We start from the raw sequence: 25,963 nt of genomic DNA, 5'->3' as shown, positions 1-25,963 counted from the left end.
TAGGTAGCACTCAGGCAAAGGCAAATCAAATCCTTTAGAGGCCCTTTTCAGTAACTCATGGAAGCCTCCAATACCTCCCGGAGGCACACTCGCTGGAGGAGGGGAAGGCGACGGCGAAGATGGAGCAATGTAATTATCCCACTTTCGGCCAACTAAGTTTGGATCCTGAATGAGCTCGCCCTCCTCAGGCGGATTGTCTGCTTCACTCTCGATGTAGTCATCTTGTAATGCACCGAGGTGCTGGTCTCTCTTCTTGAGAAACGGGCGGTGGAGTAACCACTGGCGGTGGCGAAAGAACCGGAATACCCGGTCCTCCGGGCGTCAGCAGAACTGGAGCATGAGAGTCAGTAAATCGTTTGTAATAATCATGGAGCATGTGCCTAAGGTCGGTGACCAGGGAGGATGGCACCAGCATGGAAGAACAAGTTACTTACCCTCTGTAACGCTTTTTCTGGTGGATACAATATCTGCCTGTAGATTCCTCACCTTTTGAATACCCCCTGCGCCAGCATTCCGCGAGAAAATTCTTTCCTAGCTCTCCCACGTCGACGAGGACGTCAAAATGGACAGGCTCCGCTCGTGGCACCGTATGACGAGCCACAAAAGGACCTCGTCGGCGTGCAGACGTCAGTTCCACCCATTCGTTTCCGTCCCCCGAGGCAAACGGGCGGACCAACACATTATCAAATATATACATAGCATATCAAATATATACATATATGTAAAATCATCATTGCATAATCAATAAGAGTAAAGAGAAATAGCAAAGTAAAAGCATTTCTCATTATTAAGATATCAACATAATTAAAATTTAAAAAAATTTGGTAGAAGCAGGTGTACAACGGGGAGGTGGGTGGGAGCGCGAGAAATCCACAGGCAGATATTGTATCCACCAGAAAAAGCGTTACCGAAGGTAAGTAACTTGTTCTTCTGATGGATACTTCTGCCTGTGGATTCCTCACCTTTTGAATAGATTCCCAAAGCCGTACCTCTCCCGGAGGAGGGTGTCCACCTGACTAGACCAAGAAATCCTGTAAAACCGAGCGAGCAAAATGGCCATCCCTCCTAACCTCAGAGTCCAAGCAATAATGCTTTGCAAAGGTGTGGAGGGAAGCCCAAGTTGCTGTTTCACAGATATCAAGAACAGGAACACCTCTAGCAAAAGCAGAAGTAGTAGACTTAGCTCTGGTGGAATGAACTCTGATACCTTCTGGAGGATCCTTCTTGGCCAGGGCGTAAAAAATCTTGATGCACAAGATAATCCACCTGGAAAACGTCCTCTTGTGCACTGCCTTGCCTTTCATCTTCCCAACATAGCCCACAAAAAGCTGATCGTCCGGTCTCAGATCACAAGTCCGATCCAAATAAAAGCTGATAGCTCTTTTAGGGTCCAAACGATGAAGCGTCTCTTTCTCCTTGGAAGGGTGAGGGGGAGGATAGAAAGTCGGTAAAGTAATAGATTGTCCCATAGGAAAAAGGGGTAACCACTTTGGGAAGGAAAGCAGCCCTGGTCCTTAGAACCAACTTATCCGCATGAATGGTTAGGAAAGGAGGTTTGGAGCTAAGAGTCTGTAGCTCACTTACCGTCCTAGCCGAGGTAATGGTAATCAAGAAAACCACCCTCCTAGCCGAGGTAATGGTAATCAAGAAAACCGTTTTAAAAGAAAGAAGCCTCAACTGGCAAGAATGAAGAGGCTCAAACGGAGAACCCATTAAAAAAGTAAGGACTAAATTCAGATGCCACTGAGGCATAATGAAAGGAGTGGGAGGGAACTTATTTGTAAGACCCTTAATGAACCTCATGACAATGGGGACTTAAAGAAGGCTGGTCCGGCAAACATATAAAGGCCGACAAAGCTGATAAATAGCCTTTGACAGTAGCCACAGCATAACCTTGCTGTGCCAAAGAAAAAGAAAACTCCAAAATATTAGACAAATGGGCCTTAAGAGGGTCAATGTCTCTCTCTCCGCACCACTTATCAAATCTGGACCATCGGGAAGAGTAGACAGACTTAGAGGAGTGTTGCCTGGACGATAAAGTAACATCCACTATATCTGGCGGGAGAGAGAAAGAACTCAGGTTGCCCCGTTCAATCTCCAGGCATGAAGGTGCAAACTCCGGGGGTGTAGAACCTACCCCTGCAACTGCGAGAGGAGGTCTGCCCTGAGCGGAGGGTGCAACAAGAGGAGAAGCAGATCTGTGTACCTCACCCTTCTTGGCCAATCCGAGGTGATCAATATAACTTGGGCCTGGTCTTGGCGAATCTTCCTCAGAACCCGAGGAATCAAGGGTATGGGGGAAACGCGTAAGGAGTTGAGAGCGCCAATCTATCTGAAACGGGTCCGGATGAGCTTCCCATTTCGGTCCTAAAACAAAATAGTGAAATGTGGAGCAAAATTCTTTTTCCGGTGTTTAGATTATGTTTTTCACGCAAAACCGTTCTCCCCTCTTGGAAGGGGAGCATATTAGTCCCTTTCTTCAAGAAGGGAGACCGTGATGCTCCACAAAACTATCGACAAATTGCCCTCTTGGATGCTATAGGTAAAGTTTTTGCAAAATGCAATGATTGGGTGGTTAAGGGCGAAATTTTACCCCTCGAGCAGACTGGGTTCAGGCAAAGGCATGGAACCATGAATAACTTAACGGCATTGCAAGTTATAACTGAAAAATACATCAAGGTCAGAGGAGGGAGAGTCTATGCAGCCTTCATAGACTTCGCCACAGCATTTGATAAAGTAGATCGTCCTCTGCTGTGGAGGAAATTAATGGATCTTGACATGCCGTCCACGCTTCTGGAGCTAGTACGGGCTTTCCCCTCTGATACCTGGTGTAGAGTCTTGATGGGAGGGGAAAGGGGTCTTTCTCAAGCTATTCCCTCAGCCAATGGTTAAAAAAAAGGTTGTTTATAGGCCCATTTACTATTCTCTATATATATATCTGATCTCCCCCATGTCCTGTCTCTAAGTGAGGGTATCGCCCCTGCATTGGGGGGTAAACCGATTGTCTGTCTACTGTATGCAGACGATATATTAATTCTAGACTTAATACCAAGAGGATTAAATAATCATCTACAAGCACTACAGGAATACGCAGAGACCCATCACCTGAAGATAAATGTGTCCAAAAGCAAAGTAATGTGCATGACGGGAAGGAAAAAGTTGAAATATGGGAGCTTTGCTTGGTCTGTAGGTGGACAAAAGTTGGAAGTGGTAAAATCTTATGTCTTCTTCGGAAAAACAATAGTTGGCAATTTAAGTGAAAAGGCTCATATATCAAATAATACTCGGAAAGCAATGGCACAAGGCAAAAGTTTAATTTCTCTTTATAGGTCTACAGGCAGAAGACACTTTGCCTTTCTGGTAGAGGTTTTCCGTGCTAAAATCCCAGCTTCCTTACTGTATGGTATTGAATTACTTGATCTAGGAAAATGGGATTTTTTAAATACCACGGAAGGTAAAATCTTGCGGTATTTAACCACAGTTAACACTGCCTGTACTGTGGCTGCTTTTAGGTTGGAATTTGGCCTTCGTAGTAGTTGGGTTCAGAGCCTCGCAGGGATAGTGCGATGGGTTTTTAGCCTTACAAAGGGAGAACCTGGTACTCTAAGACATTTTATTCAAAAAGAAATACTAGGAACTCTAAAAGAGCACTCTCTTATTGTAAAGAATTTTAGAACTGCAGTTGATCTTTTACAATTAGATGAATCTGTTCTTTTTACACTATCCGCATATCAGCTGAAGTCCACTCTGAAACAGGCTTCCTGGAAATTAAGCTTAAAGATGGACAGGGAAGCCTGTATCTTAAAGAAAGGTGTTTCTCTGGCCATTGATTCCTGCCTAATAAGAAAAACACAACCTTATGTTACTTGGAATCTCCCCCATGGTGCACGCCGCTTTTGGCTTTTATTAAGGCAGGATCTTCTCCCCCTAAATAACTTATTGTCCAGATGGCATGGTTACTCAGCTATGTGTAATCTTTGTAATAACTCAACTCAGGATATCACTCATGTGCTTTTTGTTTGACCGACTTTACTTTTACATCGGCGTAAGTGGTTGAGACCAATTTGCCTACAATTAAATATATTGTCTGCCACTGCATTCATAGACGCCATTTATAATCCACCCAATGAAATGTTTTGTCATAAAATTTTTAACTTTTTTAAAAGCTTTTTAGATATATGTTAGAGGTTCATAAAATGTTTTCTTCTTTTGTATCTTTTACTGTGATTGTATGAAAATGTATATTTCTCTTTGTTATTCTTTTATGTGGACCTCATAAGAGTTCCAAAATCATAAATAAAATACTTGTACAGCATCCCCCAACGCTCCCTGCATCGGATACTGGAGACTGCAGAACAGGCAGTGCACGTTCTCCTGAGTTGCAAACAGGTCCAACCGAGGAGACCCCCACATCTGAAAGTTGCGATGGACCAGCTCTAGATGAAGCCACCACTCGTGATCGGCCGAGTAACGCCGACTGAGACTGTCCGTACGAACATTTAGCACACCAGCCAGATGATTTGCAAACACACAAATCCGTTGGCCCTGAGCCCAGGACCAGAGTCGCAAAGCCTCTCGGCAGAGACGATACAACCCTACACCTCCCTGTTTGTTGATGTACCACATTGCGGTAGTGTTGTCCGTTAGGATCTGCACCGACTGACTGCGAAGGGAAGGAAGGGAAGCCTCTAGTGCCAAAAGTATCGCCCGCAATTCCAATAGGTTGATATGAAGCAACCTCTCCTCTGGAGACCAAAGACATTTGACCTCCAGATCCCCCAGATGAGCACCCCATCCTAGAGTGGAGGCATCCGTGATCACTGTGGCCACCAGCGGAGGAGACTCAAAGGGCTTTCCTTGCGACAGGTTGCCCTCCACCAAGTCAGCTCCACTGCAGCTTCTCTGGAGATTCTGATCTTCTCCCCGAGATCTCCGTTGTACTGATGCCACTGCTTGCGGAGGCAACACTGGAGTGCCCTCATGTGCCAGTGAACATGGTTGAGCAACAATGCAGGAAGCGCACAGACAGAGCAGGCGTAGAACCTTTAGGACTGGAACAACTGCTCCATTGTGAAATAAATATCATCTCCTGTATGTCGAGAATCCTCTGCGGCGGCGGGAAAGCTCGACACACAGTAGTGTCCAGTATTGCTCCTATGAACAGGCTGCGCTGAGAAGGTACCAGGTCAGATTTGGGTACATTTATCAAAAAAACCAATTTGAACAACAGATGAGTTGTCACTTGCAAGTTGTGCGAAACCAACTCTGGTGACTTTCAGCAGCCAGTCGTCCAGGTAGGGGAAAACAGGCACCCCTGACCTTCTGAGATGAGCCGCTGCCACTGCCATCACCTTTGTAAAGACTTGAGGTGCAGAAGTAAGACCGAACGGAAGAACCGCAAACTGGTAGTGTTGCGACCCCACCGTGAACCGGAGATACTTCTGATGCGACTTCAGGATGGGAAGATGAAAATATGCATATGAAGAACCGGAGCCAAGGTCAACATTTTGAACTTCTCTTGCCTGAGGTAAAGGTTCTAAATCCTGAGGTCCAAGATTGGTCTCAAACGACTGTCCTTTTTTGGGATCAGGAAATACCAGGAGCAGCAACCTGACCCCTTTCCTGCTCGGGAACCACCTCTATGGCACCTTTTTGAAGCAATGTAAGAACCTCCTGCTGTAAAAGCAGTAAGTGGTCCTCTGAACACCCACCCTGGTGAGGAGGGTAAGGAGGAGGAAACTCCAAAAAGGAAAGGGCGTACCCATTCTCTACAAGATTCAAGACCCAACGATCGGAAGTGATCAGTCTCCAATCTTGTAGAAAGTGGGACACCCGACCTCCAACCGGACCAACATGTTCTAAGATGGGGGATCTAGAACTGCTATCCTGTTGTACCAACGGTAGCGGGAGGGGAGGTAGAGGAGGAGGACTGCTGACTAGTTGCTCCCCTGAGACCTTTTAATTTTCCCTCTGTGTAATTTGAACAAGGGATTCTGTTAGTTATTGGCTCTGCTGAGATTGCTGGCGGCCACGAAAGGAAGAAGATCTCGAAAAAGCCACAATATCTTTTGTAACCATAACCTCTGGACTGCACCTGGAAGCCTAGAGATCTTGCAGTAGCCCTGCTGTCTTTAAAACGTTCCAAGGCTGAGTCTGCTTTTGAACCAAAGAGCTTCGACCCATCAAAGGGCAAATCCAGCAAAGTCACCTGAACATCAGCTGAAAACCCAGAAGACATGAGCCATGTATGTCTCCTTGTAGCCACAGAAGACCCAATCATACGAGCCACTGAGTCAGCAGTGTCCATGCCTGACTGAATCACTTGACGTGCTGCAGCCTGTGAATCCGAAAGAACTCCCAAGAAGTTGGCACGATCCTCCTCAGGCAACTTCGGAGTCAATTGTACAACAGAGTCCATCAATGCATGAATGTATCTTCCAAGAAGGCAAGTTGCATTAGTAGACTTTAGAGCCATACTTGCAGAAGAGAACACCTTATCCGCAGCTTGCTCCATCTTCTTCGAATCCCCATCACCCAAAATGGTAGGGAAAGCACCAGAAGACTGCTTTGAACAAGAAGCCTGGACAACTACACTCTCCGGCATCAGATGTGATGACAAAAAAGCCGGATCACAAGGGCCAGGCCTGTACCTTCTCAAGATGGAACGAGATACAGCCGGAGCAGATAAAGGCTTCTGTCACACCTCTAGAATTGGATCGTTAAAGCATCTGTAAAAGGAAGTAACGGCTCACAAGTAGTTGAGGAAGTATTTAAAACTTCTGTTAGTATGTTGGATTTTATCTCCGCTGAGGGAAGTTTAAGGCCCAATAAATCAGCTGCCTTCCTTATAACCACATGCTATGATGCCATGTCCTGTACAACACCTCCACATGCAGATGGCAGGTTATACTAAGGGGAAGTATCAAGGTCACTAGCTTCATGAAGGTCTTCAAACTCATCCATAGAGTCCACAATTTCTCCTTCCTCCTGATTCTGTAAATATTCCTCCTCCTCGAGTAGTCTCTGTGCCTATCTCCTGGAGCGCTGTTTAGGCAACGGCATCAGTGGAGCCACACGCGGCGCCGGTGAAGACATCAACGGCGTCGATGGAGGAGGTTCGGCTTCGAACCTTGACGTCGATCGAACTCTAGGTGGAGCAAACTAAGAAACTGAAAGAGTCCAGGGAGCCGGAGTGGAGGATCTCGGAGCTGGGAAATGCCAAGGCGGAGTCGACAGCAAGAAAGTAGCCTGGTGATAGAACTGAGGAACACCCAGGTTGAAAGCCAAAGGTCCCACGGGGCCTGAAGGCATGCCTGATGGAGTCGAGGCTCTGGCAAACATGCCAAACATCGCATTAAGAAAATGTGATGAAGCAGCCCCAGGAACAGGAAAAGGAGGATATGGATCCGTACCTTCCCAAACGGGAGTCACCTGAGGTCGAACTGGAGTCTGTGGAGCCGTGGACGGCGCCCGCAAAGGTGAAGTCACACGGACTGGAGAGGACTCAACAAGCGCCGGTGACTTCGCTGGAGACGGTGAATCTTCATGCTGCGAAGAAGCATCTGAAGCCGGCGACGCCGCAGCCGGAAATGGTACTGGCGTCGCCTGAGGAGTAGGAGCTGGAGAGATAAAGTCCTTCCTCCGAGGTCACTCAGCTGGAGTCGGTGACCTCGACCTCGAAACCCTGGCATCCGAAGAATGATGACGAGAGGTATGTCTTCTCTTGCTTTTCTTGTGCTTCTTCAACTGTGAAGTGTGAGAAGACGAAGACTTCACCCTCTTCCTACCTCTCTTCTCCTTCTTGGCTTTGGCCATAAACAACTTGGCCTCACGCTCTTCAATCGCCTTTGGATTCATTTTCCTGCAGCTTCGGCATTCCTCGATGTCGTTGTCCGAAGATAAGCACTAAAGGCAGTCATCATGCGGGTCCGTAATCGACATTTGCCCACCACACTCTCTGCAGGGTTTAAAACCAGTTTTCCTGGAAATAGCCATGTGAAACAATTAAGAGATACAAAGTTTTCCTCGTTGAAAATGGAGAGCCCTAGAAAAACCGTTAAGCGTGGACGGCGCAGAAAGGGAACGGACGTCAGCACGCCGACTAGGTCCTTTTGTGGCCCGATGACGTCATATGGCACCGCGAACGGAGCCTGTCCATTGTGACGTCCTCGTCGGCGTGAGAGAGCTAGGAAAGAATTTTCCCACGGAATGCCGACGCAGGAGGTATTCAAAAGGTGAGGAATCCACAGGCAGAAGTATCCATCAGATTTTCTACGTACCTCCTGTTGATCCTCGTAAGCAAAATATGGATAGCGTTCCTGGAAAGAGTAGTATTGTTGTGCCCATGGACGATCCACGAAGAAGTAAAACCTTTCCATATAATCTGACGTGTCCTGGCATTTAACCCTGAGCTGTGATGGGCTGTAAGCTGGACCGAACACATTTTCATCTCCTGATTCCTCCATATCAAGAACGTGAGAGTGAGGCAGAGGTGATATCTTGGATAGAGATGTCAACCTGGAGACTTTTGGATCAATTGGAGACTTTTAATGTCCTGTTTTGAGTTCCGTCGACGACACCGTCGACGAAGGGAGACATTTGAAAGTGATCTTCGTCGATATCGGCAGTTTAAAAGGGGATTTAAACACTGTCGCCGACGGAGTGCCCGGCGATGGGGCCGTAGACGATGTCGCCGACTGTGTTCCCATCGTCTGACCCGTAAACGTCACCGTCGAGGTAGAGGTCGTCGTCGCTGCCATTGAGGAGGCGATAGCCGTCACAGTATTCGTCGGCGAGGCCACCACTGCCGTCGTCGACAAGGTCGTCACCACAGATGTCGATAAAGTTTTGGCTGTTGCTCTCGAACACAGAGCCTCTTTTAGAGGTGTGACAGGCAGAGAAGCAGCAAAATACTTTTTCAGACCAGAGTCTTTGTTTCAGGGCTGCTTTTTCAGCAAAGGAGGATTTTTCTGCTTCATTTTCTTAGGATCAGCCTTTAATGAGGTAGAGCCATAATTTTTACGTTTCCTCTCAGCTGAGGGTGGCCCAGGACTTTCTTAACCATCAGATCCTGAATCCGATCTAGATTTTTTCTTTTGGAGCCATAATAAAAATCTGGCCTACCAGTCCTTCTGAGTTTTAACAAAAAAGTTTCTGCAGTATTTACAGTCCTTGGCTATATGTTTGGCATAAAGACAATAGAGACAATCTTTGTGGGGGTCCTCAGAGAAATGTCTTGCCTTCTCACAAGATCTGCAGGGTCTAAAAAGCCTCTTTTTACATCCCTCTAACATTTTGAAGCAAAGGTAGAAAAACAGTACCTTGAGATAAATTCTAGCAGGGTCAAAAGTTCACTCACTGACAAACTGAGCAGAGCTGAGGGAGACTCGGTTACACACGGCATGCGTTAGAAATCTGAGGTATAGTGGATCTGCTGGGGAGTTGAGGTCTAGGGCTCATCTCTGATTGGTCACAGTTTGGACCTACATAAAGAGGGTGATGAATGTTAAAGTTTTCCTTTCTTTTTGATGGTTTCAAATGTACTTTTATAGTACTGCTTTTCTAACGACCGCAAGATTACCACCATGACTACGGGGAAGATACAAGCATGTGAATCTATAAAAGATTCAATACTGGAGAAAGAGGGATGGATTCAGGGGAGGGAACCTAAATATGAACCCCTGGATAGCGTACAGTTGTACAGTCATTTAGCACAGGTTTCTCCAGACACACCCCAATTATGTCTCCAAATTAGCTTTCCAGTGTTATCCAAAGCAAATCTCCTCAACAAACCACCTCCCCTTCCCCCATATTAAATAGAGATACAGTCATCAACTCCTGTTGTTATTCACAAGAGTGATGAGATTAGCTTAGACCTCAAACTTGCAATTGGCTCTCCAGAAGGCTGAGGATATCCTCATTGACGACTCAGATCTTGTTTTTTACTGTTAACTTTCTTTTTCACATTGAGTGATGTTGATATTATCAAACATTTTTAAAAAAGAACGTTTTACAAAAAAAAGGCATAGCAGACTTTTCAAATTTAGTTTTCTATGCAATGTGCTTTTACCTAAAAGACTTGGATATACTTCTCCAATGCACAACATGATAATTGAAACGTAATCAAATCGCTTTAGTTGCTACCACTAAGAACGGTGAAGATTATCACGTGTGACACTGGTTATTTTGAGCCCACACTTACAATATTAAAATCAAACCTACAATTCACTGAATGTTTACCACTTAATTTGGGAACTTATTTTTTTTGATTTCTGATTTATAATTGAGAAAGAATCTTAGAAAAAATACAACAATTAAAACAGCAACATGCAGAAGAACAGTTAGAGTTCAAGCTATCTCAGAACATTCTAACCAAGGACTGAAACATTATATGTTTTCTTTATATTGTAGAAATGTGTCAATTTAGATAGGAAAAACCAGTCCTTCATTACTTCCTAAGTAAATACCAGGCTGCGCACACAAGTTATTATTCACAACTGTAGGTTCCTCTTCATAAATTAAAAGGATATTCTCTGAACTGGACAATCTGCGATTGCACATGCTCTTCACAGACCTGGCGCAGCTGTTTGTATAGTGTAGGAGACACTTTATATGAACAAAGATTTTCGACAGCCTGCAAAATGGGAAACATGTCATTAAGTAAGTAAAAACAAACGAAGGGTATCAAATACAGTTTAGCCTATGTAGGCCTAAAACAAATTAAACAGAGAATCCATGTTAACATTTGAGCTAGCATATACCAAATGATAACTTCTAGCACACATAGTGTTAACTTCTGACATCTACAAAGAAAGAAATATAGAACTATTTAATTAGCCTACATCCACAGGAAGCATTTAAGCCAACAGGTCAACCCACTGCATGAAAGCAAAACATTAGTTATTGTGACCATTGTGATCAACAATTTCCTACGCCCGTAGACACTCCTCTCGTTGATGCCCTCAAGGGTAATGTGAATATTACATATGCAATGTCATCAACATCAAATGCAAAATTATGTCATTTACTGTGATACCATCCTAAAACATAGGTGTGAGATCAAAGGTAACAGCACTTTGAATCCCCCTATCCTTGGTGGTACATTATTTATTTTATTTTATTTTTTATTTTAGCTGTTTTATAGCGCGCTCAGATACTACCAGAGTGTCCTGGCGCGTGAATAGAAAAACAAGCAGGTGACCAAGAGAAAAAAGGATGAAGTTCATGTTTGTTTTTTTATTTCCAGAATTTTAAATAAGCTAATAAGCAGTTCTGAAGAGATATGTTTTAAGTGCCTTTTTAAAGGATACGAAATTTTCAATCAATCTCAGGGAGTTGGGGAGAGTATTCCAAGTCTTCGCCGCGGTGACAGCAAGCGACTGGCCTCCCAAACGTACTCGCTGAAATCGGGGCACTCTTAAAAAGTTGCAGTCAGCTGAGCGTAACGCCCGAGTAGGGACATAACGATTGAATCTTTTCCTCAGATAGGAAGGGCCAAGATCGTGAACTGCTTTGAAAGCGATGGTAAGAATTTTGAAAGTTATCCTCTGTGCTACTGGCAGCCAGTGTAGTTCCTTCATGTGAGTCCGAACACTTTCTCTACACGGTACATTGCACAGCAGACGAGCAGTCGCATTCTGGATAATCTGAAGTCTTGCAATTAAGAAAGCCGGAGCACCACACAGCAGAGAGTTGGCATAATCGAGCCGAGATAGAATAAGGGCCCTCGCGACTGATTCTCTAGCTGAAGATGGTAAATACGGGAAGATCTTTCTCATGGCTTTTAGGGATCCGAAGCACAGCCCGGCAAGTCTCTTTATGTGTGCTTCAAATCGCAGATCTTCTCCAAACCAGACTCCCAAGTTTTTAGCAGGAATATTAACGGAGTTTGGTTGGGGAAAGTCAGAGGGCCACAGAGTTAACATTAACATTAACATCACCTTCAGGCAAGTGCAACAAATGACTGAAAACTAATGCGGTAGTGTGGGCTGGATCGTAGCAGCTGTGCAATGAGACCCAGCATCAATGCTTAAATTCTTCCGGGGGGGGGGGAGGCCCGAGGTTATTTTGGTGTGAAATTGACTAATTTTTTAACATAAGACTTTGACGCAGAGCAATAGAGAGAAAAATGAAGTAAACAGAGAAAGATAGAATAAGAAAAATATAGGAAAACCGTGATAATGGGTGAAAAGCAGGGTTAAACAAGCATTTAAAATGCAACGCTCTCGCCTTCGTAAAAGTTAGACCTATTGGCATTGTAAATGACAAACTTTTTATTTATGTGTTGGTATTGAAAACAGATAAATAAATGGCATTGTCATTTACAATCCCAATAGCTTAATCTCTCGCAAATACGAGACCTATTGCATTTGCACCTACAAACAGAGGCACACAGAGACACACACTCACAGAGCCACGCACACACACACAGCCACACACACACACACACACACAGAGCCACACACACACACACACAGAGCCACACACACACACACACAGAGCCACAAACACACACAGAGCCACACACACACACACAGAGCCACACACAGAGCCACACACACACACCACACAGAGAGAGCCACACACACACACACTCTCACACACACACACACACACACAGAGAACCACACACAGAGCCACACACACAGAGAGCCACACACACACACAGTGTGTTGCATTAAGGGCAGTTCAACGTGACCTTCTTAGCGGATGTGTGGAAATGGCAAGAAGTCAAAACCCTCATATGGTCTTGAGGTTTAAGATGCTGGGAAGTACTATAGAATTGCTTATCAGAGTAAACAATGGTGAACAATTCTTCTAGATTTCCACGTAAGGACCATCAGAGGAGTTGCATCACTTTATAACGTTTGCTCTACTATCAAATTTCTATTTCCCCTAAAGGATTCAATGTATTGTACCTGGAGCCATTACCCCAATATCAGCCAATCAGTTTCACCTCGTTATTGCAAAATCCTCACTACAGCAGATTAAAAAAATATACATTATCTCGGGAATACCTCAAAAACATTGCTGTCGCAAAATGTTATAAAAAGTCGCAAATGTGTTCTTTTAATTTCTTTTCAGTAATTTTTATTAAGGTCCATGATTTGGTAATTAGATTTTTTACGCTCGCTGTCCGGAGGTGCGCTGTGAGTGTCTGTTCTTGTTTTAATTGTAAACAGCTCTTTATGTACGTTTGTGCGTTTACCCAAATCATCTTTAAAATACACGGCGAGCACAGTGTGCTCGAGACAGAATGCTGATAATTCCAAATGAAAGCTGTTATATTTAAGCAATCTATTGTACACGTGCATGCAAGTAAAAATATAATTTCTGTTGTGATAGTGCTGAGTAGAGTCCATATTTTGATAAACTACAGACTTGCTATCCCCTCTGGTGGGATTTCGATTGTCAGCGACGCACGGATTGAAAAGTTTTTTGATAAGGTGCGGCAAACTAAAGGAACATTAAAAACGCAGCATGCTATTGAGCAGGAGTGCTAATGAGCGCACGATTTTATATTTATATATTATTACGGAAATGTTCTGTTTTCGAAATGAGGGAAGAGTTTTGTGAGCGATTGTAATGAATAAGTCCGATGGGGAATGGAAAGTAGGGGGGACGATGTGATGCCTTTGTATATCGCCCCAGACACCAAGCCAGGGAGGAGAGCGGGTGCCACAAGTCTCAAGATCAGGTGAGTGAGCACCTCCTTACCAACTCTGAAGCCCCACAACTGGCACAGACGGGGGCGCTTTATTAAATGGGGAGTGGTCGATCACACAATTCAGGTCAGAACCTGGACGCCGCGGTGCCCCCCGTAGATCAGCAGCAGCACGGGTAGGCAGGGGTCAGCCGTCAGTCTCAGGGCAGGCTCTCCATCGGCCCAGTGGAGGGAAGGATATGCCGGCAAAGGAGCACAGCGGGTGATGAACAGGTGCCCAGTAAGCAGATTGAGGGCGCAGTGTGCAATGTTGCGATGAGCTGCCTCACGCTGGGATGCGGCTCCCATCACCTCCACTCCTTATCGGGTGGTTAGATGTAGCGTAGGGTCCGGGCAGGATCGTCCAAGCCTAAGCCCAGATATGCGCCCGCCAGCCGGGGCACACAGGGCCGGATTCAGGTCAGGCAGGCGAGGTCGGGCCAGGCAGACGAGGCTGAGCTACCGCGTGGGCTTCACTGCAGCAGGGTTTCAGGATCTGGTTGGGCCCATGGGTCACACCAGGCGGCGACCCCACCGTCACCCGATAAAAATAGCCAGGCCCAACAGGGACTAAAGAATGTGGCACAGCCACGCCGCACCAGCCGCCGGCCGCTAGTCTGCACAGGTCAGACAGAAGGCTGCGTGGACCAGGAGAAAATGGTCGCCCGCAGGAGCCCAGTCAAAGCAATTTCAGCGCCCGATTGACAAGAGGCACAGCACAATGGACTCCCAGAGTGCTGCAGGCCGGGCGCACCTGATGTGCGAGCGGATTACTCTTACTCGAGCAGGATGATGCAGGCGTTACAGTGTGTCTGCTCACGCTGCCTACGCGCGCCAGTCGGCCCTCTGATTGGTTAATAAGGAACACCAATGGTAGTGTTTTTTGGTAGTTGTCAACGAATCAGAGAGCCGACTTGGGTGTGCAGGCAGCGCGATTGGGGGCGTATTTTGGACTGAGGACATCACGGAGAGAAAGAACCCAAAAAACACGCCCCCCAAATCCGAAAAAGACGGGGCTTAAATGGAAAGACAAACCTCTTCTCCAATGGCTGGCCGCCGTTTAGGAAGCCAGCCAATGGAGAAGAAGGGCGGGTTCAAGCCTCACTACTAGAAAACATAAAATCTCTCCAGCGAGACTGCGCAAGCGCAGCTTACGCTAGCCGAGACCTAAAAACTGACAAGAGGGAGCTAAAGGGACAGGAAGTATGGGGTGGTGAAGACAGCAGCATGAGGTGGAATCAAGAGCCATTGTATTATGCAACGGTGCAGGACAGCTTCTGAGCAACACTTTGAGACCCTGAGCTTTTTTTTATTTTTTTGCAGATTAAGGACTAGTCCGAACACATTCCTTTCTATCAAACTTTAGTAATCATGGGCACACAAGGTTAAGATGATTTCCACATGTTTATTTCCATAAACATGTCTCTTCAACAAGGGGCAGTGGAGCAACTGCCTCAATCTGAATACCACGCCCCATGACATCCACACATTCTAATACATTCCATTCTGTGGCTGACATCACCACACATCTCCCTTTTAACAAAACAAAGTATAACACTATAGTTGTCCTACTAACAATTATAATACTCATTATCCCCCCTTCCCAATGAACCAAAAAGAAAGATAAAGAAAAGGAAAAAGTAGAATACAGAAGAAATGGAAAAATATATATTTTTTTAAAACTGAAATTTAAACAAAATCATTCCATTTTCTAGGTCGAACAGGAATGCGAGAACTTTTTATGATAATCATAGTATTCTTGAAATGTTTTTTGACAGGTGGAGAAAATTTCAAAGGATTTTTCACAATATCATTGGTTACATCATGACGAGGAACAAGTGCTACACAAGACATGCCCCACCAGTTTCCATCAGAAAGTTTAACAGAATTTCTTCCTAATTCACATACTTGAACAGGATCTCTGAATTTGGACAATCCTTTGCCAACAAGGAAGGGATTTTTTAAGACGTACCCATTCACCAATTTTCAGTCTACATTCCTTCTTTGAACAAGAATTGTCTTTGACAAATCTTTTTAAATTTGCAAAATTGGAATTGAATTCAGCTGGTTTCCACCATTCATTTACATTCCCATCTCTTTGCAAAATTTTGACCTTCCAGAATGGACAATCTTCTGTGCTGGGTTCTCTACCTCTAATTAGTTCAAATGGAGATTTTCCAGTGACTGAGTGTGGAGTGGTACGATGAGACCAAACTAATTATTGAAGGGATTTAAAAACACAAGATATGTTTTTTATAGATGATTGAATACACTCCACAAGTACTTTGTTAAAACGTTCAACGTTCCCATTACTTTGAGGTTGATAAAGGGCTGTTCTGAGATGTTTTATAGCACAATTTTTTAAGAATGAGGACATTTCAGAAGACGTAAACTGAACACCATTATCAGTTAAGATTTTGCCCGGGAGACCTTCCCTTGAGAACACCCTTTGAAAACATTCAATAGTTTTTTTAGTAGTAGGTTCAGATATTGCTTCTACTTCTACCCATCTAGATAAATGGTCAACCATTACAACAAAATATTTCATGTGGTTGGGCAGAATCTGAAATGGACCTAAAAAAAATCAACCCCAAAACGTTGCCAAGGTTTCCCAGGACAAGGATTGATTGATTGGGTTTGAGATTCAGTAATTAGAACTCAAGCACTGAGTTTACATTTGGTACAATTAGATAAAATTCTTCAATGTCAGAATCCATGTGTGGCCAACAAAATCTTTCTCTGATCTTTTTCTTAGTCAAAGTGGAACCCAAATGACCCAAGTGCTAGATTAATTAGACGTTGATGAAAGCATAGGGGAGCAACTAATTTGTCTCCACAAACTAAAATATCACTTTCAATAGACAATTTATCTTTTACTTTCCAAAATATTTGGAGTTCATGTTGTAATACATTTTCTTTGGGCCAACTAGACTTTACAAATGTAGTGACTTGATTAAGAATAGGATCAGAATAAATGGCAGAAATCCAGTCTTTTTCTCAAACAGAAGCATCCCCAATGTAAGTAATAAAACACTCTTCTATTTCATTTTCCCATTCTAGATTTTCAGATTCATCAATGGGAAGTCTGGAAAGACAGTCTGCACGAGATTTTTTTCCACCAGGAATATATTGGATAGAAAACGTGAATTCTAAAAGTTTAGATGCCAAACTTGAAATGCGAGCTGTGGTGCGTTTGATGTTTTTGCCAGAACGTATATTCACCAAAGGACAATGATCAGTTTTGAGTACGAAAGGTCTTCCCCAAACATAAGCTTTACATTTTTTTACACTCCAGACACAAGCTAGAAGTTCTTTCTCGATAACGGAGTATTTACGTTCGGTGGGTCTGAGAGTTCTAGATGCAAATCCTACAGTAAATTCACGTCCATTGTCCATTTGAGTGAGAACAGCTCCAATACCATATTCACACACATCAACAGTTATGACGGTGGTTCTACCTTCAAGAAAAGGTTGTAGAGCAGGAATATTTACAATTATCTCTTTGATTTCTTTAAAAGTTTGTTCACAGGACTCTGACCATACAAAATCTGCATTCTTCTTTAACAATGGTCTGAAACATTCTGTTAGATTAGCAACATTTTAAAGAAATTTGGCATAAAATTCACACATGCCTAGGAAAGAAAGTAATTGTTCTTTGTTTTTTGGAGCTGGAGCATCTGTTATGCTTTTGACAAGACAAGGTTTAGATTTAATTCCTTGGTTAGAAAAAACATGTCCTAAATATTGAATTTCCCTGGCTTTCAAGATGCATTTGTCTTTTCTCAATGTTGCTCCTCTAGATTGAAGTATACTCAATACTTTTGTTATTAAAAGATCATGTTCAGATCCATCTTTAGTGAACAGTAAAATGTCATCTTGGAAAACAGCTACTTGAGAGATACCAGAGAACATTTTCGACATTAGTCGTTGAAAGACACCCGCAGCTGAAACTATGCCGAAAGGCATTCTACAAAATTGAAAAGTCCCATCAGGTGTGACAAAAGCTGTAAGATGACGAGAAGCTTTGTCCAATTCCACCTGGTGATAAGCGGATCTGAGATCAAGTTTCGTGAACCAATTCGATTGTCCAATTTTTGTTATTAAGTCTTCAATCCTGGGCAAGGGAAAATGATCTACCGAGATGGCATCATTGACACTCCTTAGGTCAACACACATTCTAAGTTCACCTGTCTTTTTTTGAGCTAAAACTATGGGAGAAAGCCATAAAGTACCTTCTACTTTTTCGATAATCCCTTGCATACACATGTCAGATAGCATACTTGATAGTTCTTTTCTGATACTGAATGGTATGCTACGTACTTTGTGTTTAACAGGTGTAACATTTTGTTTGACTTTAACAGAGTATACAAAATCTGAAATTCTTCCCAATTTGTTTTGAAAAACTTCAGGAAATGTGTTTTCCCAATCAATATTGAGGTTAGTGACAGATTTGACATCATGTTTTTCAATAGTAATAGGATTTTTTGAACCAGGTCTGATGGTCAGTTTGAATTCGGCTTGGTGAATGAGACCTAAGAAATTAATGCCTTTACGTGCTACATAGATTTTTCCATTCATGGTAGAATGTATTAGTTTAATAGATGACCAAGAATATCCTATTAAATTCACCTTACTGCCTTCAAAAGCCACAGTAGTAACATCAGGAGGCAGTAAGTGTTGAGAGCCCCAAAATTGTTCATATTTGGTATGATCTATGACAGTAATGCGAGCTCCAGTGTCTACCAAAAGAATAATGGGGATGTCGCTAATCAACACTTCAATTTCTGGATCCGCAATAGAAGAAGTTTAATCTTGCTTGATGCATCTAACACCTAATGATAATTCTTTGACTAAGGTGTCATCAATATTGTCGTCAGTATCATGGTCATCATTAACCACACAACGTACAGGGTTGGAATTATTGAACCTACTTCCAATATTAAACCTTCCACTTCTGCAAGCTTTATAAAAATGACCCACTTACCACATGTTTTACATTGTTGGCCAAGTGCAGGACAATATTTAAAATTAGAAACATGGTTTGGTGAGCCACATGTGAAAGAGATAATTATTTGAGAAAAAGAATGAGTAGGTTGAGGTGTAGGTTAAAAACTGTTTTGTTATTTTTACCATCACTTTTATCAGGATTAGAAATATTCTTATTGACAACAGCACCAGAAATCGTAGTCTTGTTGAGTGAGTCTTCTAAAATCTTTACATCTTGACATGAGCCTTCAATACTTTTAGCTATATCAACAGCTTTATCTAAAGATGCATTCTTACAGGTATGAGGACGTTCTTGTATTTTTTTAATTACATCTAACAACCAATTGATCTCTTATGAGCTGAGAAGTAAAATCTTCAAATTCACAAGTTGCAGCTAACACTTTTAAAGCAGTAACATAGGAGTCAATGCTTTCTGTGGGTTTCTGATCACGTGTAAAAACTTTAAACCTATGGACAACAAGATTTTTGGACTTGGAAAAGTATTTATCTAATTGAACAGTAGCAAGTTGGTATTCATCAAGCTCAGTTTCATCTATGTCTGGATAATTGGGTAAATGGTCAAAAATATTTTGACCTTCCACCCCAAGATGATAATACATTAGGCTTTCTTTTCTATCAGGTTTAAATTTTGTAGCATCAATAGCTATTAAATAAGCATTAAATGAACGAATCCACAATTTCCATTCTAGTATAGGTTCACCTGGTTCTTGCAAAAAAAGTGCTGGTGGCGATACGATAGAGGATTGTCTCTAGTGAAGCTTCAAAACGTGAGTAAATTCACTTTCTTGCTTCTTTTGTTTAAAAGGACCTTCGCTAATGTTTCCTTGTAGAAACTTCACCGCACACGAATGGAAGTAACACTTCAGCTTCAGTGCTCGTGTTTCACTTCAAACGGGCAGAATAGAAATGAATCTTCATTCGTAAAGCTCTTGCTTCATCTCACATGGCTCGCGCTTCATCTCACGCGCACACAGTAAGCCTTAGTTGTGAGAAAGAATCTTCTTCAACACTTCGCTCGTGCTAGGCTCCACGCGCAAACAGTTAGATTAAAAAGCCATCCACAAGCATTTTTTTTTGTTTAAATTCAATCCGGAAAACACGCTCTACATAAAATTCAATCCCTGCGTGATAATCAAAACTGAGGCTCAATGTTTATACAATGCGCTCCATAAATAGACGAATGTTATAGCGCGTGAATTTTCCGTTGAAGACAACATTTACACTCTGCAGGAATCTTGAAAGGAGTGTAATGTGAACAAAGTTCGGATAATTAAAAAGAAAACTTCTCACCTCATTCGTTCACTTATTGGTGAACAACGTCTTTACGAGGCCTGCTCTCTAGCCCCTTTTCTTAATCAGTCAGTATCTAGTATGTAAGGAAGTCATCGAGGTCATCATCCCCGATTGTCGCCAGTTTAGTAATCATGGGCACACAAGATTAAGATGATTTACACATGTTTATTTCCAGAAACATGTCTCTTCAACAAGGGGCACTGGAGCAACTGCCTCCATTGGAATACCATGCCCCATGACATCCACACATTCTAATACATTCCATTCTGTGGCTGACATCACCACACAAACATAAAGAACTATGGTGTCAAACAGCACTACTTCCTTCCCTCCTCTCATCACACCTCTGCGTTCCAAATCTACATTTGGTTGGATCTCACCTATGTCCACTGGACATAGAGAACAAAATAAGCACATTTTGTTACAGGTTAGCAATCTAAGTAGCTAAATAGAATTTAAAAGCTATTTTGATGTTCTTTCACGCTGATCAAAAAAAAATAATTTTAAAGGGATCAAGTCTCACAATCACACTAGGCATACAAAATCAAACATACACTTAAACATGATTAACACACTAAAACTACAAAACAAATGACAAATTTGAACTAAAACACTAAACACAATTTAGAGACAAAAGGGTCCCCGCACTAGCATACACAAATATAACACAAGCTCTAAGTCAGTATGAGGAAAAAACGAAAATAAAAATGAAAAAAATAATAAAGGAAAATTCAAGTTTCACACACCAGACCTTAAAAATCAAGAGCGATCTGATTACATGCATACCCCACAAACACATACATTAAAATATACAACAATAATATGTGTACTGAAAACAACTTTCCAAGGGCTCATCTCAGGCATACGTACACCCGATATAAATACTTAACACGCATTCAACCCTTACAAGCCCAACATTATTTCTTCCTATTATGTAAGCATTCACATAAACACATCACTAGTTTCCTGTATGCTCACATCATTCTACAACCCAGTCTCAAAGAAGGATACCATTTTGACACATACATATTACAAATACCAGCCATACCTAAGCAGACTGTAGCAATTGGCAAATGGTGACATTTCAGAGTGGTGCGACGTAAAATTTGGGTTTAAGTGTTACGTAGCGAGTGAAGCGAGCTAGACTGACATACGGAGGGTTCAGGGGAGGTTCTCCCCACGAGAATTGCTTTTTTTTAAAAGAGTGGAAAATGGTGCGTATTGAAGAAAAATTTAATAGAGAATTTAGTGAGAAAGCAATGAGATTTCCGGAGCAATTGAAAATATGTAGTCTTAAAACAATTAAACACATGAAAACCTGCTTCATATCTTAACGTATTAAATATGTTCAATACTTGCATTTGTCAAGTTATCCATGAAAAATGTTGTGGAAGGTATGCGCTTGTGTATGAAATGCTTACAAGTTACCACAGCAACATGATTTCACAGTTCTCACAAGAGGAGTAACATGCAGTTTCAACAGCAAGTAACACTTACAAGAAAGAGAAAAGGTAAGCTTAGGTGTAACCAAAGGAAAATTAGGAAATTCAATGAACTAGTTGAAGGGCAATAAATAAGGAATAGTGCAAAACGTTGCTTGCATAATGATAGTTTGTACACCCCTAATTTCTATGTGGAGCAAATAGGTTTGTTTATAGGTAGTTGACTGCAAAGTCCATTGTTAACAAGTCTTTGAAATGTACATAGTGGGCTTGGGCCAGGCTCAGAAGAAAACTCCCCTCTTACCCCATATGTTGACTTTGGTGTCATCATTCTGCCACCAATGTAATGCTTACCTCTGCAATCCATGAGGAACTATTTTACATCTCAAAGTACAGTACTTCTTCATACTTTATGACATATCAACATTGTAGAGGTGGGCAAGCCACATAAAGTTCGAGCCAGATGCCAGGCTCTGGCTCAGTTCAAGGTCCTCTTGGAACCTTCAGGCCAAAATGAGCTAAACTTTCATGTGGCTTCTGCCTGCTACTCTCGCACTAACATCAAGCACAATGTTAAAAACAAAGCATTAACAATTAAGGTAAAAAAGGAGAGACAAATAGATACCCATTTAGTGACTGATTTGTAGAAAGTGAAACCAGAAAACCTGGGATTTATCCAGCTTCCAATTTAACCAAATTGTGTGATCTAAGCCAAATATGTTGTTTACCAATCCCCCTTTTTCTTCATAACTTCTTAATGAACAGTTCATTTGTTGGCTCGCCCACCTCTATTGCAATTTATACAGAAAGTAAGCTTTTTTAAATGCTTTACTCAAGACTTGTATGTGGTTTCCCTATCTGTCTTCCAGATTGTTCTTTACTTTACCCTCTGTCTTTCCTAAAGACTTCATTTAGGTTTCCTTCACACTGTTTATTTTATGTGCATGAACTTCCAAGTTATTTTCTATTTAACGCCAAAGGGACTTGATTTATTAATCTACGACATGCAAATACATTTATGGCCAAAAGCTTTTTCCAGGTTGTTGGCACATTAAAACCAGACCTTTTGCGTTGATATGAGTGCAGTTAAGACTAGAAGAAGATGACCTAGCATTCCATTCTATTAGCATTGGCTGACGAATGTTCAACCATCACTGCTTAAGTGATTGCATCAGTGAAGTCTACTCTCTAAACTCTTAGACATTTTCCTTGTGTTGCAGTTTGGGAAGCTGCTGTGGGGTCACAGAGAATCAGCTAATTTCTCTTACACTGATTGAGCACCAGTGCTTTGTGTAGTCAAAACACACTGCCGGCTAGAAATCAATAATCAAGGAATAACCGAAATAGTCTCCCTCGTGAATGATAATGCATGTTCCTGCTGTGCTGTACGTCTGACTGATCGAATTTTGAACACAGAAGTTCAACAGGCGAGAGCTGAAATTAGCTAGGGCTAACACATTCACCTTGATTTCACGTATGTTTGCTTTTTTAGGATTTCATTCGGTTTCGACTGCGCTTGTGAAATCTATTGTACTCAAAATTCATCTTAAAAGGGGCTTCTCTTATCAGTGTCCCATAGCCAAAGTACTGCTTCCATCCGCTTATGGGGAACTTTTTCTGTAATGATGTGCCTGCACAGCGCTCGTGCTGTGCTTGTGTACCTAATCTCCCCTGCACAGCACTAGCATTGTGTTTGTTTACTCAATCATTCTCCTCCTGCCTGCATGTATTTTGAACGTGTTTGTTGGCTCCATTTTGTTTTTTGTCCAATGTCCTCCCCTGCACAGCTCTTGCGCTGTGCTTGTTCACTTAATCATTCTCCCCCAGGCTGCACGCTTTGCAAGCTTGCTTGTCTGCTTCGTTTGGAGTATTTTAAACTGTTATTCATTTTTTTCAGTTTTGGCTGCACATCGATTGCGCTGTGCCGGTTTATACTTCACATTTGTTCTTCTTTGGGCAACTGCTTAGCACCGAGCCAATAGAGGCAGCGCTCATTACTTCTGATGATGCAGCCTGATGATGCAGCTTGAATGTGGTGCACCCGCACTTGGGGCTAGATGTAGGTAATTCCTATTTACCGACTCTTAAATACCGAATTTTACCGTTTCGGTATGTAAGAGTCGGTAAATAGGAAGGGGGCAGATGTAGGTAATTCTAATTTTAGAATTACCGAATCGGTATGATTCGGTATTTACCGATTCGGTATTTACCGATTCGGTAAATACCGAATCGGTATTGCCCATTGATCCCTATGGGCCATGAAGCCCATAGGAATCAATGGGAAATACCGATTCGGTATTTACCGAATCGGTAAATACCGAATCCTGCAAGGGTGCAGGGGGTGTCACTGACATCCTCTAGCACCCCAAGTACAGGCTTGTGTGACATGTGGCACACATACATGCCCTAAGGGCATGTCTGTGTGTCACATGGCACAGGTGTACATGCACAGATGTGCATGTACACCTGAATTCGGTATTTTACCACCCAATTGGATTGGGTGGTAAAATACCGAATTCTGAAGGCCTGTAGCACTGTAAACAGTGCTACCTACATCTGGGTTTTACCGAATCGGTAAAATTACCGATTCGGTATTTTACAGAATCGGTAAATTTACCGAATCGGTGAATTTACCGATTCTGTAAAAAAATGGCCCCTACATCTCAAAAAACAATTACCGGTCGGTAAAGGCCAAAATCGGCCGTTACCGACCGGTAATTGGCGACCTACATCTGGCCCTTGGGCACTTAACACCTTGCCGCGGTGCGGCGGCTTTAAAGAGTGGGCAGGGCCCCATCGGTCAACGGACGTGCGCAGCATTACAGAGGTAGTTCTTGCGACGGCCGTTGGCCGACGGGCGCAACGAAAGGGTTAAAATGCAAAGCAAGTAAATCACCAGGTTGAATACATTAGAGTGGCGTTGTTGGTGAAAATAAACTCACTGTCAACATACCTCCACACTGAACCCCCACAGTGGAGAAATGCGTTGGAAAAGGGCTTTATATTTGATCACTATGAAGCAACATGTTTGCATTTCTTTAATTTTGGGGCAGATTTGACGTAGAATGGGCAGATCGATTTCCTGATCAACGTACTAAAGTAAGGAATGTTGTCTTGGCTATCGTTTTATCTGTTTGCTTATCTATCATTACAGCATGCACAGTGAAAATGGATCGGTTAAATGTATCTAGGTCTTAAAATAGACTGGTGTTTTTTGATTTGCTTGGATATAGAAAACATACACATTTGCCATTTATCTTCAGCTTTCATCTTAAGAAAATACAGTGTCATTTTATAAAGAATGTGATGCACCGCTTCTATTTCTGCGATTGTATAACTGAACTTTTAATAAAAATCATCACCGGTCAAAAAGAGATTACAGAACGCTAATCAATGAAACATAACTTAAAATGATTGCTCTGTCGCACCTACCTGTGAAGAACAACACACGTTAAAATCTCTTCATGTTGAACAGGTTCAACACCCTCAAATAATCCTTCCCCCCTGTCAAATAATTTGGTGCTCCCCTGCCACATAGTTCCAGTGGCCCTAGTCAAGAGGGAAGTAAATGTAGGATTTTTTTTTCTTATTGACATCTTAGAATTATTCAATTTAAAACTAGAAAAGTCACCATAAGAAATCAACCACCATGCACTCAGGCACTTTCACCCGGCACTCAAACACTTATAACCCTTCATTGATGCATCACTCACCCTCCACAGAGTGCACTCACACCATTCTCCCTGCATCGTACACTGCTCTCACACGTCATAACTTATTAATTCCAATGGCGAAACCCAATGCATTTACCAATGCTTGTTCTGCAACTGCTATGACCTTTTTGCGCGAATACAAGCTTTGCTAACTCTTGGAGGAGGAAATTGTCTAAGTCGCTCATGACAGATATGAGAACTCATATCTGCTATGGGTGTACTTGACGATGTTTCATTCACTACACACACATTTGGCAGTCTACACTTAAATATAAATTTTGTTTTCCTTGTAATATTGGCAGTAATATTTTTAATAGGCCGCTGTAGGCAATAAGTACACCGCTCTCTATTCCATGTATAGATAAAGCCTTGGTAGACGCTGATACCCGCCGATAAGTAAAAGTAAATAGTGCCCACTTTATAGCCTTATCATTGCCGACGACGAGCAGCCATCATAATTCATTTCGTGAAATAGATTAACAGCCAAGGCTGCTGATGCAAATTTGTAAGTGAAAGATAGACAGTAAACATTGCAATGCACTCCTTAGTAAAGTTGCGCTTCGGGACTGTTCTGTCTCATGTTTAAGAAATTAAACGACAAAACATCCTGATTAGATTCTTAACTGTAAAGATTTTAGTCAGTATTTTTTTTATTTGTAAATCGTTTTTATTAGCTTTTCATTGTATAATACAGTACATACAAATCAGTGATCTCACAAAAAACCAGCATGCTACTTGTACACCATTATATCCTGGTAATATCAAATAACCCATCCATCCTTTCATTAGGAAACCTCGCTGGTGTG

The 25,963-nt window shown here is 42.4% G+C and overlaps 1 protein-coding gene across 1 annotated transcript in view; it reads right to left on the bottom strand.

The window, feature by feature from the left end:
• LOC147697921 (cullin-4A) overlaps positions 1 to 25,963 on the bottom strand; it is a 625,511-nt gene that overhangs the window by 493,265 nt on the left and 106,283 nt on the right. Inside the window, exon 3 of the mRNA XM_086934608.1 lies at positions 10,530 to 10,633. Coding sequence (XP_086790734.1) covers positions 10,530 to 10,633 — 104 coding nt within the window. The remainder of the gene's footprint in view (positions 1 to 10,529; positions 10,634 to 25,963) is intronic.

Source organism: Lissotriton vulgaris, chromosome 8 (genome assembly GCF_964263255.1).
Source record: "Lissotriton vulgaris chromosome 8, aLisVul1.2, whole genome shotgun sequence".
Classification (NCBI taxonomy): domain Eukaryota; kingdom Metazoa; phylum Chordata; class Amphibia; order Caudata; family Salamandridae; genus Lissotriton; species Lissotriton vulgaris.
Note: the sequence above shows the minus strand (reverse complement) of the source record. Positions and strands in the feature narration are given on the sequence as shown.